Source organism: Chelonoidis abingdonii, chromosome 5 (assembly GCF_003597395.2).
Source record: "Chelonoidis abingdonii isolate Lonesome George chromosome 5, CheloAbing_2.0, whole genome shotgun sequence".
Lineage (NCBI taxonomy): Eukaryota > Metazoa > Chordata > Testudines > Testudinidae > Chelonoidis > Chelonoidis abingdonii.
Genome location: NC_133773.1, coordinates 84,257,197 through 84,275,894, shown reverse-complemented (window position 1 = coordinate 84,275,894; position 18,698 = coordinate 84,257,197). Strand labels below are relative to the sequence as shown.

General features: G+C 48.2%; 1 protein-coding gene and 1 pseudogene across 1 annotated transcript in view; both read right to left on the bottom strand.

Moving 5' to 3' along the window:
* The window catches only part of LOC116835915 (cytochrome P450 4V2-like), a 38,997-nt gene extending 28,214 nt beyond the window's left edge, over positions 1-10,783 (bottom strand). The window contains exons 1-2 of the mRNA XM_032799189.2: positions 10,585-10,783; positions 1,011-1,123 (exon numbers count right to left, since the gene is read on the bottom strand). Coding sequence (XP_032655080.2) covers positions 1,011-1,123; positions 10,585-10,783 — 312 coding nt within the window. The remainder of the gene's footprint in view (positions 1-1,010; positions 1,124-10,584) is intronic.
* The window catches only part of LOC116835909 (cytochrome P450 4V2-like), a 388,896-nt pseudogene that overhangs the window by 335,517 nt on the left and 34,681 nt on the right, over positions 1-18,698 (bottom strand).

The following is an 18,698-nucleotide window of genomic DNA, read 5'->3' as shown; positions in this document are numbered from 1 at the left end:
GGAAAGGGATACCTAAGAGCTGTGTGCAGGTAGAGGAGTAGTTCATGGTGCAGGCAGGGGGGTAGCTAGGGGTTGTGTGCTGGGAGGGCTCCCCTGGAGCCTCTCTGTTCCCCAAGGGCTCTGCCAGCCATGGAGCTAGGTCCTCCAACCTAGTTGATTCTTACCAGTTGCATGAGCAAAGCAGGCTGGGAGCAGAGGAGCAGCTTCAACCCCCTGCACCAGCAGCAGACAGGGGAATGCCACGGCTGCCTGCTCAATGGCACCAGCCAGAGCAGCAGATGTCCCGCACTGCCCGGCTCTGTCTTCCCACCTTTGACCTGGCCAGGGGATGAAGAGAGAAGGAGGTGGAGGGGGTGTGTAAAGCTGCTCCGGGACTACGCTGCTCTTGCAGTGTAGTTTGGGGGAGGGGGAAACATCCCTGTGCCTCCCAACTCTGCCCAGGGGCTCAGGGCTTTTTTAAGACTGGTGTTAGTGCTGAATGGCCAGCTATTTGCATTCTTTTCTGTAAATAACGGAGATAAAGCAACTTAAAATTTTAAATTAAGGAATAACTATAATGATTAGTTAAATCCCTGGATGTGTCCATATTTGCTCACTCAAGCAAAGAGGAAACAAAACAAGAAAAAGTGGAACAAGATTATCTCAGTATTGCAGTTTACGTTTTAGGGGTCCTGTCTTCCACTGACATGTACATAAGCTTCAGTCAGCAGCATATACAGTACACATAAAAGTAAAGGGGAAAGAGACCCATTCATGACAAAAACATTAAATACATTTCTTAAATTTTTATACTGGAATTTTCCTTGGCAATTTGCTCTTTATATTGAAAATCTATTAGCACCGGTTCACAAATTGTTGCCTTTGAACCTTGAAATTACATCAGTTCCAATATTTTGACACTCCTGACTGATAAATTACACTGAGGGAAGGTAGAATTTCTGACATGTGTTGTGCTACAATTGCATGACTTGTACAAACACATTTATTAAAAATGAGATAGGAATACTCACCTCGACAGTATCTGGGTGATATAAAAACAGAAAAGGCAATGGTCCGAACCAAAGTTTTAACAGTGGTTGATTCCTGAAATCGTCATAGTATTGCATCATTTGTTTAAAGAAATCTGGAAGAGAAAATCTGTTTGAATGGGCCAAAACCAAAACTTCTGTGATTAACTGATTGTAAATTCACTGCAGTATTACATTTGCTACTGTAACAAAGCTGGTTTGTTTGCACATATTATTTTGATTACAGTAGCATTTAGGAGTCCCAACAGAAATCATGGCCTTAATCTGAAAAGCACTCTACAGGCACAAAGGAAGAGCCACTCCCCTGTTTGCAATCTAAACAGAAAGGATGTATCCTTTTCTGTATCCAGAAAGATAATGGAGCAAATAATTAAGCAATCATAGAATATCAGGGTTGGAAGGGACCTCAAGAGCTCATCTAGTCCAACTCCTTGCTCAAAGGAGGACCAATCCCCAGACAGATTTTTGCCTCAGATCCCTAAATGGCCCCCTCAAGAATTGAATTCACAATCGTGGGTTTAGCAGGCCAATGCTCAAACCACTGAGCTATCCCTCCCCCAGTTTGCAGACACCTAAAAGATAAGAAGATTATAAGTTTCAGCATGGTTGCCATGTTAGTCTGTATCAGCAAAAACAACAAGGAGTCCATGTGGCACCTTAGAGACTAAAATTTATTTGGGCATAAGCTTTCATGGGATAAAACCCACTTCATCAGATGCATGGAGTGAAACATACAGTAAGCAGTATATATATTACAGCACATGAAAAGACGTGAGTTGTCTTACCAAGTGGAGGGTCAGTACTAACAAGGCCAATTAAATTAAGGTGGAAGTGGCCTATTCTCATCAGTTGACAAAAAGGGGTGAATAACTAGAGAGGGAAAATAACTTTTGCAGTACTAACAAGGCCAATGCAATCAAGGTGGATGTCACCCATTTCCAAGTGTTGACAAGAAGGTGTGAGTATCAGCAAAAGAAAATTACTTTTCGTAGTGACCCATCCACTCCTAGACTTTATTCAGGCCTAATTTGATGGTGTCCAGTTTGCAAATTAATTCCAGTTCTGCAGTTTCTCATTGAAGTCTGTTTTTGAAGTTTTTTTTGTTGAAGAATTGCCACTTTTAAGTCTGTTATTGAGTGTCCAGGGAGATGGAAGTGTTCTACGACTGGTTTTTGAAGGTTACAATTCTTGATTTGTAAAGACTGATTTGTATCCATTTATTCTTCTGCGTAGAGACTGTCCAGTCTGATCAATGTACGTGGCAGCACTTGGGAAGGAACCATCAGTTGCACACATACAAAATGGGAAAGGACTGCCTAGGAAGGAGTACTGCAGGGATGTAGGGGTCATAGTAGATCACAAGCTAAATATGAGTCAACACTGTAACACTGTTGCAAAAAAAAGCGCAATCATTCTGGGCTGCACTAGCAAGAGTACTATAAGTAAGACAAAATAATTATTCTGCTCTACTCCATGCTGATTAGGCCTAAACTGGAGTATTGTGTCCAGTTCTGGGCACCACATTTCAGGGAAGATGTGGACAAATTGGAGCTAATGGACACTACCCAGAGGAACTCCGCCCAGAGACATAAACAAATAAGTGATCAGAAATGGGCACCACAGTCACAATTACAAAGAACGTTCCCATTTCAACCTCCTCCTCAACTGATAAATGGCCATTTTGGTCGGGACTAGGAGGAGACCCCAGGATATTGTGGGGGCCACAAATAGGATGTGAATAAATGAAAAAAATGACTGGAAAAGTCCAGCCAGAACCTCAACAAGAGAAGGAGGCAGAAAAGAGGCTTCAACTTGCAGATATGCATGCGCCAGGGTCTCCGTCTGTCACTGTGAGGCTAATAAACATTAATTTATTAGAAGGGAGGTTGTCCAGCACCAGTTTGTCATGGCAGGACTGCATTGTTTTATTTGAGGAATGGGGACCAGCATTAATAGATTGGGCATGGGGCCCTATATTAACAGATTGCCATGCTATGTGCAGTGATGGTAGCATTAGCTGGGGGCTCAGAGTTCAGCCAGCAGTAGATTAGCGTCTTCAGATCCAAGAAGTGAGATATACTGAGTCATCAGGAGAAACTGCAGGGGTGGGTTTGTGGCTCAGCGTACCAATGTACTGCAGCTTGCAGAGTAGGTTTAGTCCTTGAGCTAGTAGGTGGTGAGTGTTTTCAAGCCCTACCCTAATCTATAAAATATACTGGGTGGAGCACGGTCAAATAAAATCAGAAAATCTCTTTTCATATTATCATAATGTAAATGAATAGTTGCCAAGACCAAATTACAACCTTGAATTGCACAGGATCAAAGGAAGATGTTACTGGGTGTAGCCAGCAAATTGAGCTCCTATGACTCCTGTTAATGAGGGTGTATGCTCCCTAACAGTGCAATGGCTGTACAAAAAAGCCCTCTGTGCAAAGTATCAGTTTCAGGGTAACTGCATCTGTATCCCCCCCTCCCTCTGTGGTCCATTTCAGGCATGACCAGTCAGGTCTCAGGTCCTCTACTGTCACCTGTCTCTGGGTAGGGACCCAGGGCCCACTCCATTCTGACCAGGGGCTTTAAGGTTGTACAGTTCCCTGCCTCACACTGTGGATGTTCAAAGAAATCCAGCTGCCTAACAGTCAGCACCTTTTCCTCCAAGAGCTATGAACAATGTATTCCCAGCAGCTAGAAGTTACCACATAGCTCTTTCTAAGCAAGCACCTTTATTCCTAATGTAAAAGCATTATAGAGAAACGTAAAAAACAATGAAGTTCCTATACACACGCCAGAAGCTTACCAAAGGTCACCCATTAGTCTTATGGGGCCCTAGTAGGCCAAAATCTTTCCAACTCTTCTGCAAGGGTTGGTGGTCCTCCTTGGAAAGAAGGTCCAGTCTGTTTGTTCCATCAGAAAAAAAGATCCTTTGTCAGTTCACTTTCATCCTTTTATACCAAAAGACTTTTCTTTTTACCCTAGTCTCTGGAAAACCCAACTGGAACCAATATATAAAAAACACTCCAGAGGGTGGCACCTCTTCAGAGTTGTTTAGTCTCAGTGTTTCACCTTAATCAACTCCTTCTGTTCTAGTTGCTGAAGGAGCAATGGTAAACCTCCCCTGTGGAGTGGAATACAACCATACATACAATTCCTAGCCCACAGTGATACATAACTTAACACAATTCATCCCCCCAAATATACTACACGTGGTTACATTATCTGTCACGTCTCCCCTAGAAATAAATGGGTGTCCCTAGGGTTTCCGACCGACATCATAGGAGCACTCTTGGGGAATTTTCTTCATAATTTCCCATTTTAACTATTCATATAATAAACATTCTTACAATCCAGCACACATCATTCAAAAATCCATACAGAGTAATTTGACTACCCTCCTGTGTAATTTCTCTCTTTAGGCCCGTAAGGGGATCTCAGTCACTCTCTCTTACCTTTATCACACCAAAGTTTTCGGATGTGAACTTGATACCTGATGCTCCCACATCCACCTCCCATCCGACTCCTAGGGAATGTGTGTGGTGCCTTTTTGTACCTCAAGATGCTGGCTGCCCTGAAGATGGGTGAAGTTTCTTCATCCCTCTTTGGAATATTCCAGGAAGCAAGTCTTTGGACAAAAGCGAGAAAGAAGGCAGGGCTGGCTCCCTGGAAAGCAAACCTTAACCATTCTTTTAATAGCAGGGGGTGAGGTGTGTTCAAGGGAAATTCCTCAAACCTCCCCCATAGCCAAATTGTTTTCTCTGCTCCACCTCCTCAGAGATTGAGGCATGAGGACCTAAAATTTGACCTTATCTCAGCGAGGGGAATGAGTATTGATCCCCATACACGGAGTCAAGGTGAGCAACTGTTCTTCCCCAACCAGATTCAAGGTCCTTTACATTTTCACAGACCACCAGGCAGCTCCCTACCTTACACTGTTCATAGCCCTTGGAGAGAAAGCAAAGCACAGGCACTGGCCTTTATGCATATTGGCTTGCTGAGGATATCAGTGTAAGACAGGGAGCTTTACAGCCTTAAAACCTCCAGTCAGAAAGGAATGGGACAAGGGACCATACCCAGAGCCAGGTGATAGTTGGAGACCCGAGACCTAACTAGGAACTCCTGAAGTGGACCAGACCATAGTGGGTGACAGAGTGGGGAGGGAGGGAAGTAAAGGTGCAGTTACCCTCAAACTGACACAGAGTATTTGTTACAATCAGGGTAAATAATTCCAACAATGGCCAATGCCGAGTGCTTCAGAGAGAATGAACAGAGCAGGTAATCATCAAGGGTTAGGCCTTGGCTACACTTGCAAGTTGCAGCGCTGGTGAGGGGGTTACAGCGCTGCAACTTACTCGGTGTCCACACTTACAAAGCTCAGCCAGCGCTGCAACTCCCTGTCTGCAGCACTGGCTGTACTCCTGGTCTGCTACAGGCGTAGCGAATCCAGCGCGTCATCAGGTGTGGACACTCACCAGCGCTGTAATTGGCCTCCAGGGTATTAGGAGGTATCCCAGCATACCTTTTCAGCCTCTCCGGTCATCGTTTCGCACTCCACTGCCCTGGGCTCAGGTGACCTGCCCTTTAAATGCCCCAGGAATTTAAAAAGAGGAGAGATATCCTGAAGTGCAGCAGGCATGGCAGAGCACTCAAGGAAGGACATATTCAAACCTCTATTAAACTGCTCATTCACCTCTACCACCCTTGCCTGTTTATGTACTGTTTTTTAATAAAGGTCATTTTCTTGTCTTTTAAAACAGTTGTATTATTAGCATTAAGAAAGTGTAACATACTGTACGAATACAATGAAAATAGGCACTGCAAATCATTGCACAAATGCAACTATGCTGTGGAAGAACCCAACTATACTGGTTGGCTTTTCCAAAACCTCCCACTAAGCCCCTCTCTTCTTTAAGGCATTCCTAATCTTGAACAACAGTGTGCTGGCTCCTCTAGATAGCCCTGCCTCTCTGGCTGTGGCAATTCAGTGCCTCGATGGCGTTGAAACAACTCGAGGTCACTAATTATCATCATGAAGGTTTCACCCTCCCTTCAAATATTATGGCAGGATCACAGCACGTTGGTTATATCGTGGGATGACTGCTTCCCCCACGCTAGCTTTCCATAGAGACTTTCTCCATACTCCCCTGTCAAAAAACGGCCAAAAGCACACTCCAAACTAGTCATTCTGCACCGGCTAGACCTGTTAGTTGAACCGTCCTTGCCCTGTCAACCTTCCAGTAATATGGTTTCAAGCCAAGGCATTTAATGGTAAGGCAGGGTACTCCAAGATCACAATTGGATTTCGGCGTCTCCCAGCACTGTGATCTTCCTGTGTGGGCAGAATAAAAGTCCCTGCTGCAGTGTGCTAACTTTAGCCATTCCAGAACTAATATGTATTCATAATCGATAACTACTCAATCAATTTAAATCGATGAATAAGCAGATAAATAAATGTTCAGTTCAAAGTTAAGAATGCGTATTAGATGTGTGTAAGATCACAGCATGAAGAGCGGCACATACCATTCGCCCTACTTATGCAGGAACCCATGTGTACCACCGCTGGAGAACCTAGAGAACACCTTCATCGTCGGATGCCAGGGGGGGTGGTGCCAGAATAGGATATGCGTCCCACTATTGCCACCTTCCACCAGTTAGGGAAACCATTTGTGCAAAGCCATACACAATGTCGCACATTACCCAGAGTCACGTTCTTCTAGCAGGATCGCGATCATGCCTGCAAACGTTGCATTCACACTATTGCCAACGGTCGACTTTCCCATCCCAAGAGAGTGTTGCACAATTGGATAGCGACTGGAGTTGCCAGCTTCCAACTGCAATAAGCCACCGCTTCTCCACTGACAAGGGCACTCTCAGTCGTGTCCTTGCGCTGCAGGTGGGCGCGAGCTCAGCAACACAGATCCAGAAAACGTGGCTTTTCTCAATCGAATGTTCTGCAGCACATTACGCATCCCAGACTTGCATGACGGATGTGATCCACCCGCATGGCTTAGTTTCCTCGAAGCCAAAGGCAAGGTTCCACCGGTGAGCACCCCGTCCTGTCGTACTGCACAAGCAATTTAGTGCAGGCATAAAAGTTGCAAGACTGGAGGGAAAAGGAAAGCAGAAAAAGAACAGGCTGCCAAGAGAAAGGAAAAGGCTGCCAAGAGAAAGGAATTGGCTACCAAGAGAAGCACAGATCGGCTGCTAAGCATCCTGGAACGCCACACAGACCTCATGCAGTCAATGCTAGCCATGCAGGCAGAGCACTACCGTGCCTTCCTCCCCCATCCCAAAGCTCAACCCATTGTGCCCCACTGTTTCCTCAAAACACCCTTCTCCAGCATCCTGGTTCTTACCACCACCAGCTGCCCCCAACACCCATACGTTCACCTAACAGCCCTGAGAACTACGACCCTTACCCTATGCACTCAACCCCCATCACCATGCAGCATATTAATCCTGAAGTGCAGCAGGCATTGCACAGCACTCAAGGAAGGACATATTCAAACCTCTGACTTTACTGCTCATCACCCTACCCCCCTGCCCGTTTTATGTACTGTATTTTTAATAAAGGATTTCTTGTCTTTTAAAACAGTTTTTATTATTACAGAAAGTGTAACATACTGTACCACAAGTGAAAAATAGGCACTGCAAATCATTGCAACCACTGCACTTCACTCCTGTGGAAGGCACCCAACATTACTGTTGGCTTTCAGCCTCAAATTGCTCCTTTAAGGCATCCCTAATCCTTGAAGCACTGTGCTGGGCCTCTCTAGTAGCCCTGCTCTCTGGCTGTGCAAATTCAGCCTCCAGGCGTTGAACCTCGGAGGTCCATTCGTCACTGAAGGTTTCACCCTTCCCTTCACAAATATTATGGAGGATACAGCACGCGGTTATAATCGCTGGGATGCTGCTTTCCCCCACGTCTAGCTTCCCGTAGAGACTTCTCCATCTCCCCCTTTAAACGGCCAAAAGCACACTCCACAGTCATTCTCTGCACCGGCTCAGCCTGTAGTTGAACTGGTCCTTGCTCCTGTCAAGCTTCCCTGTATACGGTTTCATGAGCCAAGGCATTAACGGGTAAGCAGGGTCTCCAAGGATCACAATGGGCATTTCGACGTCCCCACTGTGATCTTCCTGTCTGGGAAAAAAGTCCTCCCTGCAGCTTCCTGAACATGCCACTGTTCCGAAAGATGCGTGCATCATGCACCTTTCCAGGCCATCCTGTGTAAATGTCAGTGAAACGCCCACGGTGATCCACAAGCGCCTGGAGTAAAATTCCCTTCCTGTTTGCTCAGCGAGCATGTGAGCGCATCAATCAATCAGTGACCATGCCTCCATGCCCCAAACAAGCCCCAGCATGGAGCACTGCCGGCTGCAGGATCTCATCAGTGTTTGTGAGGAAGCTGTGCAGGCACAGCTGTGCTCCAGCCGTAGAATTAGATAAACTACGGCCACGATATCAAAGTCAATGCAATACAGGGCTATGAACCGCGGACGCGGTGCAGTGCAGGGTTAAGGTAAAGGAGCTGCGAGTGCCTACTGCAAGCACGTCAGGAAACCACCGCTCAGGTGCTGCCCCCACGACCTACCGTTTTACAAGGAGCTAGATGCGATACTTGGATGTAACCCCACTGCCAATCTGAGGATCACGGTGGACAGTTCAGTGCTGGAGAGGAGGGGGAGGGTGTAGAGGAACCCGAGAGGGAGGCTACTGAGGTGTTTGAGACTCCCAGGAGTCATGCAGCCAGGACTATTTTCCAGCCAGGAAGAAGCTAGCCAGTCACTGGGACTTGGTGTGAGTGAACCAGCAAAGGTCAGCCGAATCTATTTCATCATCTGAGTTCTCCTCACTGTCACTTTGGAGCATAAGGAATAGCTCAACTGCCAGACGTGATGTGCTGGCAACATTCATCAGCAAAGTCCTCAGCAGCTCGGGCTCCATTTCCTACTGAAATCACGCGGCAGACTCACAATGGCACCAAACGGCTGAAAAGGGAAGCGATGCAGCACGGGTCGTTGGAACAGGAAGCGGAATGATCCGCACTCTTCCGTCCCCTTCCCACAACGCCAAAATGGGACGAGGTGCTCTGTGGGATAGCTGCCCACAATGCACCACTCACAACAGCGCTGCAAATGTGGACACACTGCAGTGCTGGTCGCTGTCAGTGTGGACACACTGCAGCGCTGGCCCTACACAGCTGTACGACCACAGTTGTAACTACCAGCGCTGCAAAAACGTAAGTGTAGCCATACCCTTAGTCTACACTGGCAATGCTAAAGTGCTGCAGCAGCAACACTTTAACGTGCCTTGTGTGGTCACAGCACAGTGCTGGGAGAGAACTCTCACAGTGCTCTTAAAAAAACCACCTCAACGACAGGCATGGCTTTACAGTGCAGCAACTTGCTGCACTCAGGGGGGTGTTTTTCCATACCCCTGAGTGAGAAAGTTGGAGAGCTGTTAATTGCCAGTGTAGACAAGCCCCAAGTGTTCCATCCCATCACCCATTCCAAGTTTCCAACAACTTTTATCCCTATGAGGGAAGCAACTAAATTGGTAATTATCCAACAATTTTAGTATGATTCCTTTGTTTTTGCAAGAGATTCTAAGACATGTATCCTGGCAGTTGTTTTTAAACATATAAATCAATAAAGTAGACGTTTCAGGCCTATCTCATTTTAATTAGATGCATGGTTCCATGCATCTGAAGTAGTGGGTTTTTTTACCCACAAAAGCTTATGCCCAATTAATCTGTTAGTCTTTAAGGTGCCACCAGACTCCATGTGTTTTTGTGAATACAGACTAACATGGCTACCCCTCTGATACTCATTTTAATTGTGTTACTGACCTGACTGCCCATTTGACAAACCATCTCTCTTGTATGTCTTAATTTGTACTGATGATATGGGCCATTATATGTATATTTAAAATATAAATGTGTGAAAAGGTGGCCTCTGAAAAAGGCTAACTTCTATGTCTTCTTGAACACCCAACAAATAACAAATAAATTAGGGAAAACTTGACAAAGATCAAAACAAATAATTTGTCCACAGTGAAGAGATTATTTACATATTCTAACAATAAAATCCTTAGAAATAGGGATAAACTGTCACCACACACTGAACCATAAAGACAAGTCAGAGGTTTCTGGGGAAGGTTTTGGTTGGCTGAAGTACAGTTTTGGTAATACTGCTTGGCTGTTTTGTCTGGATCTAGAAATGCAGCAGGATTCTGAGTATTAAACAGTTTTCTGTTTTCAGCTTGGAAAAAAAAGTCTTTAATGTAAGAGTAGCTCACTCCTACTCTATTATTCTACAACAACAATTAATGATGGTGCCAGTCCAGCTCCACTGCTGCAAATAAGCTCCTATTACACAGCCCTCGGAAATCCCCAGCCACTTTCTGAGCACGTTACAAATGTCTACACTAATGTACACCCTACTGCTGGGGCTCATGCCTAGGGCATTGGGGTCACCCAGGAGAGAGGGTGCTTTAGTCAGCAGCTCTAAGAGGGAGAGGGGGTTGCATGCAGCTACTGCTACGTGTCTGGGCGGCTGTTACCTTCCCCTTTGCGCTCGAAGAGCGGAGCATTTCCCAGCAGAGGGTAACAGGGGCTGACCCCAGGAATCAGCTTTAGCACCTTCCACTTCCCCAGGTAATCCAGCAGCAGACAGCACGTGAAGGCTGCCAGCAGCGTGAAGACCAGAGTGATGACTCCGGCCCCCCAGTAGAGCAGCTGGCCCCCCTCCTGAGCCCCCATCGCTGCCCCGAGCCTGGCCGCTCAGCGTGCACTGAGCCGCAGCCCCGGGACGCTGCACTGAGTATAGAACCCAGGCTCTGACTTCAGATTAGGGAAGCAGAGCCTGGAGGTGGGGCGAGCGGGGGTAGGGGAGAGGCCTGGGAACAAAGGAGTGGGAAGGAAGGAGGGATCCCCAGAGGCTGTATGAGGAGGAAGCAGAGCAGCAGAAGGTGTAGGTGCTAGGGGAGCTGCTGCACTTCCTTGCTTGAAGTGGTTTCCTTCACATACAGAGTTAACAGTTTGGTTCAATGGCTCTCAGCCCCCCCACCCCTACAAATTGCTCCAGCACCCCTGGGGAAGGAAACGCTGCTGTGATCTGTGGCTGCCCTTTTTCTCAGGGTATGTCTACACCGCAGTTGTCGTCAAAACTTTTGTCTTTCATGGGTACTTAAAAAAAAAACCCAGGAAAGACAAAAGTTTGGCCAAAGCAAGCAGCAGTGTGAATGCTGCCTTGTCAGCTCTCCTGCTGACAGAGCTTATGCCACTCACAGGGCTGGAAGTATTTTGTCAGCAAAAGTGTTGACAAAATACTGCAAAAGAGTGGTCACACTGGCTGACTTTTAGCGACAAGGCTGCGTCGACACAGCCTTGTCACTAAAAGCTCCTTAGTATAGACAAGCCCTCATTGTGTAACCTGGGATCTGCAGGAGAGTTTGACTAAGCAGCCTAGGATCTGAACTTGGAGGGTCAGGTGAGGTCTCCCTGTAGTTGTCAGTGACCCTAACTACCGCTGCTCATAGTTAAAGGGGTCAAGTCATCTTTCACTCAGCTACTGCAGGGCCCAGGGCGCAACTCCCAGCCCTGTGGGCAACACTGAGAATTAGGGTGACCAGACAGCAAGTGGGAAAAATCAGGACAGGGGATGTAAGGTAATAGGAGCCTATATAATAAAAAGACCCCAAAATCGGGACATCTTGTCACTCTACTGAGAATACCTTCAAGACACAGGCAATATTACAGAAGGGAGCAGGGACAAACCACAAGAACCAACAAGAATCAGGACAAGTATGAAAAGCTGGGATACACATTCTAGAAGGAACAACACACAACCACACTGAATTGGGCATGGAGGAGACTACCCCAGCCATCTGTCACACAGAGCCACCAGCATGGCCAGCAAACACTGGCTGCAACCAAACAAATGCATCACCTGTAGACTGCATACCCCACATAGCCCAGACATACACATGTAAAGAGCTGTACATATTAAGTGCTACTGTTACCAATAAGCTCAGCCCCACAACTGTGACTGCCCAGGGCCTTGTTACAGAAATGGCTGAATCAAGAGGACTATAGTGATGATGCACATGGAGAGAGAGTGTGCAGGTTGCCACTGTTACTGGCCAAATTCTCTAATCATGAAATGTGATGCAATGACACTTTACACAAGTAAAGATTTTGGCCAGATACCTGTACCAAATGAGTCACTGACCCCAGCTTGGTTTCTCTGGATCCAGCATCCATTGTTCAATGCTTAGTCGTAACTCATGGATCCACACAGCCAAAGGAGCCACAGCAAGCAGAGACAAGCATAGGTCTCAGGTTATATGGGCTCCAGGTGCCCCAGCTCCAGGAATATTCAGGGCTGGGGGCTGTGCTCCACCAATAGCTGGAGCTGGATTTCTCCCTTGGCCCTACCTGGAGGAGCCCCTGCCACCACCACTACTCCTCGCCCCGGAGCATACCTCCTCCCACCCAGTAGCCTAGTGGGGGGAAGCAGCCGCTCCCCTCTGAGCACATTTCCAAAATCGACCTCTTTCTAGGCAGCCAGCACTGGGCTCCGGACTCGGGCTCCGGAGCCCGGATTTGTGTGTGGCCGCCAGCTGGCTCCTGCTCGCTGGCTTCAGGGCTGCAGGCAGCGTTGGCTGGTTGTCGGCTCCCCGCGGGTGAGGAGGAGGAGACGACGCCGGTGTAGCGACAGAAACAGCACTTGCTCCGAATTCCCTACTTTAGCTACAGTGAGCATGCGCACACGAATTGAGCATGCTCAGTAACCTTTGCTGTCGCCGCTGCCCTCTCTCTGTCTTGACTCCTACTTACGATTTGCTGCTTCCTCTTTGGAGGGGTTTAAAAGGATCGGTGGGGGCTGCCAGGGTCTGAGCAGGGGGCAAAAATTTACTGGCCAGGGGGATCAAACTACTATAGGTAGCAGCAGGAGAAGGGCTGAAGGGGAATATCGGGTGTGGGAGGTGGTAGCTGGGGTTAAGCCCGGGGGGGAGACGCTGCCAGACCCTGTGCGGGGACAAAACCCCCGTTTAGGGAGGGGGGAAAACAGTGACCCCTCGGGATGAGGTATCTGCTGTGCTCGCAAATCTGGGGGTATCGGGGTCTGGTGGCACAGAGGCTGTTTTCGTTCTGCTCCCAGGACGCTGCATGTCAGCCCCGGAGCAGGGGGCAGCTCCTGGGGCTGGGTCTTAAAGGCACAGATCTCCCAGTTCCTGCATTGTCAAAGCTTAGACACCGCAGCTCTTCTCTGTCTCACACAAGTGTTGCAAGGCTGTTACTGCTCCAGCCAGGAGACTGAACGCGATGAAATATTGTACAGATGCCCCCTCCCTCAAACTCTGCCTCTCACATTTTGACTTTGTAAAAGTGTCTTCTATCAGTTTCTATGTCTATATGTAAAAGCAGCAGAGAATCCTGTGGCATGTTATAGACTAACAGATGTTTTGGATCATGAGCTTTCGTGGGTGAATACGCACTTCATCAGATGAATGTAGTGGAAATTTCCAGGAGCAGGTGTATATATATGCTAACAAGCAAGCTAGAGATAACGAGGTTAGTTCAATCAGGGAGGATGAGGCCCTGTTCTAGCAGTTGAGGTGTGAAAACCAAGGGAGGAGAAACTGGTTCTGTAGTTGGCAAGCCATTCACAGTCTTTTGTTTCAGCCGAAGCTGAGGTGTCAAATTTGCAGATGAATTGAGCTCAGCAGTTTTCCTTTGAAATCTGGTCCTGAAAGTTTTTTTGCCTGGCAGGTGGCCACCCTTAAGCGTTTGCTATAGTGTGGCACAAGGGAGGTTGAAGGCTCTCCACAGATTTTGTATATGCCATTCCTGACAATACTGATTGGGTGGTCCATTTATTCTTTTCCGTAGAGAGTCCAGTTTGGCGTTACATAGCTAGAGGGGCATTGCTGGCATATGATAGGGTATATTCAACACTGGTGGACGGGCAGGTGAATGAACGCGGGATGGTGTGGCTGATCTGGTTAGGTCCTGTGATGGTGTTCTGTGTAATATGTTGGGCAGAGCTTGGCATCGGAGGTTTGTTGCATGATTGGTTTCCTGAGCTCAGAGCTACTATGCGTTGCGGTCGTGCAGTTGCTGGTGAGATACGTTTCAGGTTGGCAGGTTGTCTGTGCGGCGAGGATTGGCCTGCACCAAGCCTGTGAAAGTGGTGGGATCCATTGTCCCCAGGATGGGTTGTAGATCCTGATGATGCGTTGAGGGGTTTTAGGCTGGGGCTGCTAAGTGGAGGCCAGTGGAGTCCTGTTGTTTCTTTCTTGGGTTTGTTGCAGTGAGGCTTCTGGGTACACGTCTGGCTCTGTTGGATCTGGTTTCCTTATTCTCGTGCGGGTATTGTAGTTTTTGAGAATGCTTGGTGGAGGATTTTGTAGGTGTTGGTCTCTGTCATGAGGGTTAGAGGTAGATGCGGCTTTGTACTCAGTGCTTGGCTGTCAGAACAATGGATTCGTGTGATGTGCCCGGCGATGAAGCTGGAGGCATGAAGGTAGGCAACGGTCATAGGTTTTCGATAGAGGGTGTGTTAGTGACATTCACTTATTGCACCGTGTGTCTAGAAAGTGGACCTCTCCCATGTAGATTGGTCCAGGCTGAGGTTGATGGTGGGGTGGAAGCCATGAAATCGTGGTGGAATTTTTCCAGAGGCCTCCCATCGGGTCCAGATGAATGAGATGTCATCAAATGTAGCGTAGGTAGAGAGGGGGCGTGAGTAGAACAAGAGCTGAGGAAGCGTTGTTCCAGGTCAGCCTAAAAATATTGGCATATTGTGGGGCCATGCGGGGTGCCCATACAGCAGTGCCACTGATCTGGAGATATATATTGTCTAAAATTGAAATAGTTTGTGTGTGAGTATAAAGGCCAGAGCTCAACGCGCCCAGTTGTGCTGTGGATCATCAGGGATTACTGTTCCTGACAGCTTGTATTTCATCGTGTGTGGGATGTTTGTGTAGAGAGAGCCTCTACATCCATGGTGGCTAGGATGGTGGTTTCTGGGAGGTACAAATGCATTGTAGTTTTCCTACAGGAAACTCATGGTTGTCACGGAGCTAGCTGGAGTGCTGGTGGCATAGGGGTCTGATAGAGAGTCCACATATCCAGACGTCCTTCGTGAGAGTGCAGTGCCAAAAGATGATGGGGCGTCCCAGATTTCCGGTTTGTGGATCTGGGTAGTAGACAGAATAACCGCTGTCGGGGACATACTAAACGGGTATGTTGATTTGTTCCAGTTCGATTGTAGATAGAAGTAAGTCCCGAAGTAGATGCAGTTATCTTAGATGTATTCCTAAGTGGGATCCTGAGGGAGTGGGCCTGTACGAATATTGGTATTGAGAGAGTTGTCTGGCCAGCTACACTTTTGGTAGTCCAGACTGTTTAGACAGCAGCACTCCTTTATCAGCTCTTTGATATAATGTCAGGGTGGTTTTGAGGCTGTGGATGGCATTGTGTTCTGACGACATTAGGTTATGAGGAAAGTGATGGTTGTTTTTTTCCACGATCTCTGCTGTGCACGTTGGCGGAAGCATTCAATGTATATGAGGTCAGACTGGTCATTTTCCGACCTCAGGAGGGTCCATTGGAGTTGTTCTTCTTGTGCTGTTGGTGGGAAGGGTACTGTGTATCAGTGCACTGTTTCAGCTGTTGTCCTGAAGTATTCTTTGAGTTCAGAGACTGGCAAAAGTAGGCTTCCAGATCGCACACAGAACTGTATCATGTGGTGGGGGTGGCAGGGCAAGAAAGAGAGTCCCCGAGCTAGGACAGACTTTTCTTTCTTGGCTGAGTGTGTTAAGACGCCCTGATGTCTTTACAACCAAAGGAAATACCCCACCCCTTGTCTGCCTCTTTACTTTCCTCCCAGCTTCCCCTCCCTGGATGGCCTGGGACGATCACCCTGTTTTGCAATTCCTGAAATGCAAACCAGGAGAGATCAGGTTTCTCTCACCCTCACTCAGGTCCCTCTGCAAATGCAAGTTTGTAACTCTAACAGAATGAGATTTTCTCTTCCCCCTGTCTTCTTCTCTCCACCCAATTCCTTGGTGAGCTGCAGACCAATCCCCTTGAGCCCCCAACTTAGAAAAACCATCCAACAGGTCTTAAAAGGAAAGCTTTTATAAAAAAGAAAGAAAAAAAGACATAAAATGGGTCTCTGTTATCAAGGTGGACAATACTACCAGGGTTATTGGCTTAAAGAAAAATGAATAAACAAGCCTTATCCAAAAAGAAATACATTTTAATCATTTCCAGCAACTACACATGTTAAATACAAAAACAATAGAAGCTATTGTCTTTCTACCTTTACTTACAACTTGGAAACAGAAGATTAGAAAGCCTGGAGATAGAGAGATCACTCTCAGAGCCGAGAGAGCCACAGAGACAGACAAAGAACCCACACCCAAAACTTCCCTCCCTTGAGATTTGAAAAATCTTGTTTCCTGATTGGTCCTCTGGTCAGGTGTCAGTTCTCTGCTTGTAAGCCCTTTGCAGGTGAAAGAACATTAACACTTAACTATCTCTTTATGACAGCTCCAAGAACCAGTTGCTAAAATTAGACCTCAGTGGAGAACCGGTTGTTAAAGGGCCAGGAGGTGGGCAAAGAACTCCAGTCTGCAGGCTGGACCCAGGACCAGCGCTAGTGTTTTTAGCACACTAGGCGCACGGCCATTTTGCCACCCCGCACGCTGGTCCGCGGCTCTGCTGGAGCTGCTGCAGGCGTGCCTGTGGGAGGTCCACTGGAGCCGCAGGAGCAGCGGACCATCTGCAGGAATGCCTGTGGCAGATCCACTGGAGCCGTCTGTCGCCCCCCCGGCAAAATGCCGCCCCCCCAATAATCCTGGCACCCTAGACGATTGCCTAGGCCGCCTAAATGGAAGCGCCGGCCCTGGCTGGATGATCCTGTTGCTCCCAGGATTTCCAGCTGGGGAGGCTGAGGCTCCCCCGACCCTTCCTCCGCTTCCACGTGCTCAGCCACCGGCATCAGCTAGGCAGCTCAGCTGAGCTCGAGAGTGTCATCCTGCTGCTGCTTTTAGAGAGGCCCAGCAAGGTGGCAGATGTGTGTGTGCCCTGCTGCAAGCTCCAGGGCTGGCCAGAGGGGGCGAGGGGGCAACTGGCCCGGCCCCTGCAGGGGACCTCGGCCCCATGGGTATGTCTCCCCCCGCCCCGGTTCCCCGCCCTTAGATCAGAACTTTTTATAGGGAACCGGTTGTTAAGATTTTGGCAGCTCATCACTGCCCACACCCTAACCCCCAGCCACAATAGCCAGCCCTGATGGGAGGTGACTGTGTCGGCCAGGCTGAGCTGGCAGCGCAGCCAGAGCTGGTCCTGGGGCAGGATAACTCCGGCCCCTTGGGAGTGGTGCAATCAGCCAGGCTGGAGCACAGCCTACCCAGGCCAAGCTCCCTCAGGACCCAGTTGAGCCTCTCCCCACCCACTACTGTCCCCTGTGACTGGCCGAGACTGTCCCAGCCGCTGCACCAGTCCCAGGTGTCTCTTCCCCCGGGGAGGCAGGTGGGGCCCCACAGGTCCCAGGTAGTGGAGACAGCTCAGAGCTGGAGCAGTGCTGGGGAGCAGGGCAGATCCCTGAGACATGACTCCCGAGATCCCACCCAACCCACGCACACCCATTGGCCCCGTAGCCACCAGCCTTGCCGAGCACACACACACCCCTTTCTCTCCCTGCTTTCCTATCACCAGTTATGTTAATACAGGAATGAAACGTAGACATCCCATAAAATAGCTAGTTTCACATTGTTCTTCAGACATCAGATCACTGAAATGCAGCTTGGCATTTGAGATACTGTATGAATGTAGTACAGTTTGCTACATCACAGAAACCTTCCTCTCTCCAAGTTTACACCCCACTACACCCTTTAGCAATAAAGTAACCATTGAACAGGTTTTGAATCAGTCATCTTTCTTCCCAATTTAGTTTTAACAAAAATGCTGCAACATAAGTAGCTATGGGAGATGACAGTGCAACTACTAGGTATCAATGGGGGAAAAGTGTGCTAGTAATGTCCTGGATATACTGGCATGGCTGGCTTTAGGCCAATTCAACCAATTCCTATGGTAATCTAGCCATCCAGTCCCAGACCTGGACTTTAGTGTCCACCAGTCTGGTCCTGTCCCAAACCTAGACTTTTGCGTCCAAAGTTTGGGGGCTTACCTGAAACTCCCCCAAGCTCACTACCAGCTTGGATATTCTCGCTGCCACCAGATCAGGAATTAATCTATGGGCCTTGATCCCCCCGTTCCTCCCTCTGGTGTCCCAACCCTCCCTATGGTGGAAACACCCAGATTCCCAGATCCCTTGGATGCTTAAAGCAGGGACAATAATCCCCCTTCCCCCTCTTCTCAGGCTGGCCTCCCGGCTTAACCTGGGTTGAAGCGAAGAAACAGCTTTTCTGCTTCCCTCATGGACCAATGGAGATGCAAAATACCCACAGCTGGGCTCTGCCACCCCCCTGCTCCAGGCGAGGAAAAACTGTAACCACCAGAGAACAGAGAGAACTTCTTCGTCTCTTTCCCCGTTTCTGCTCTTCCCTGCGACCCAAATAGGAAAATACCCCACAGCCGGCTTTTCCTTTGCCTCCCTAGGAAAAGAACTTCACAAGGTTGTAACAAGAAACTTTATAAGAAA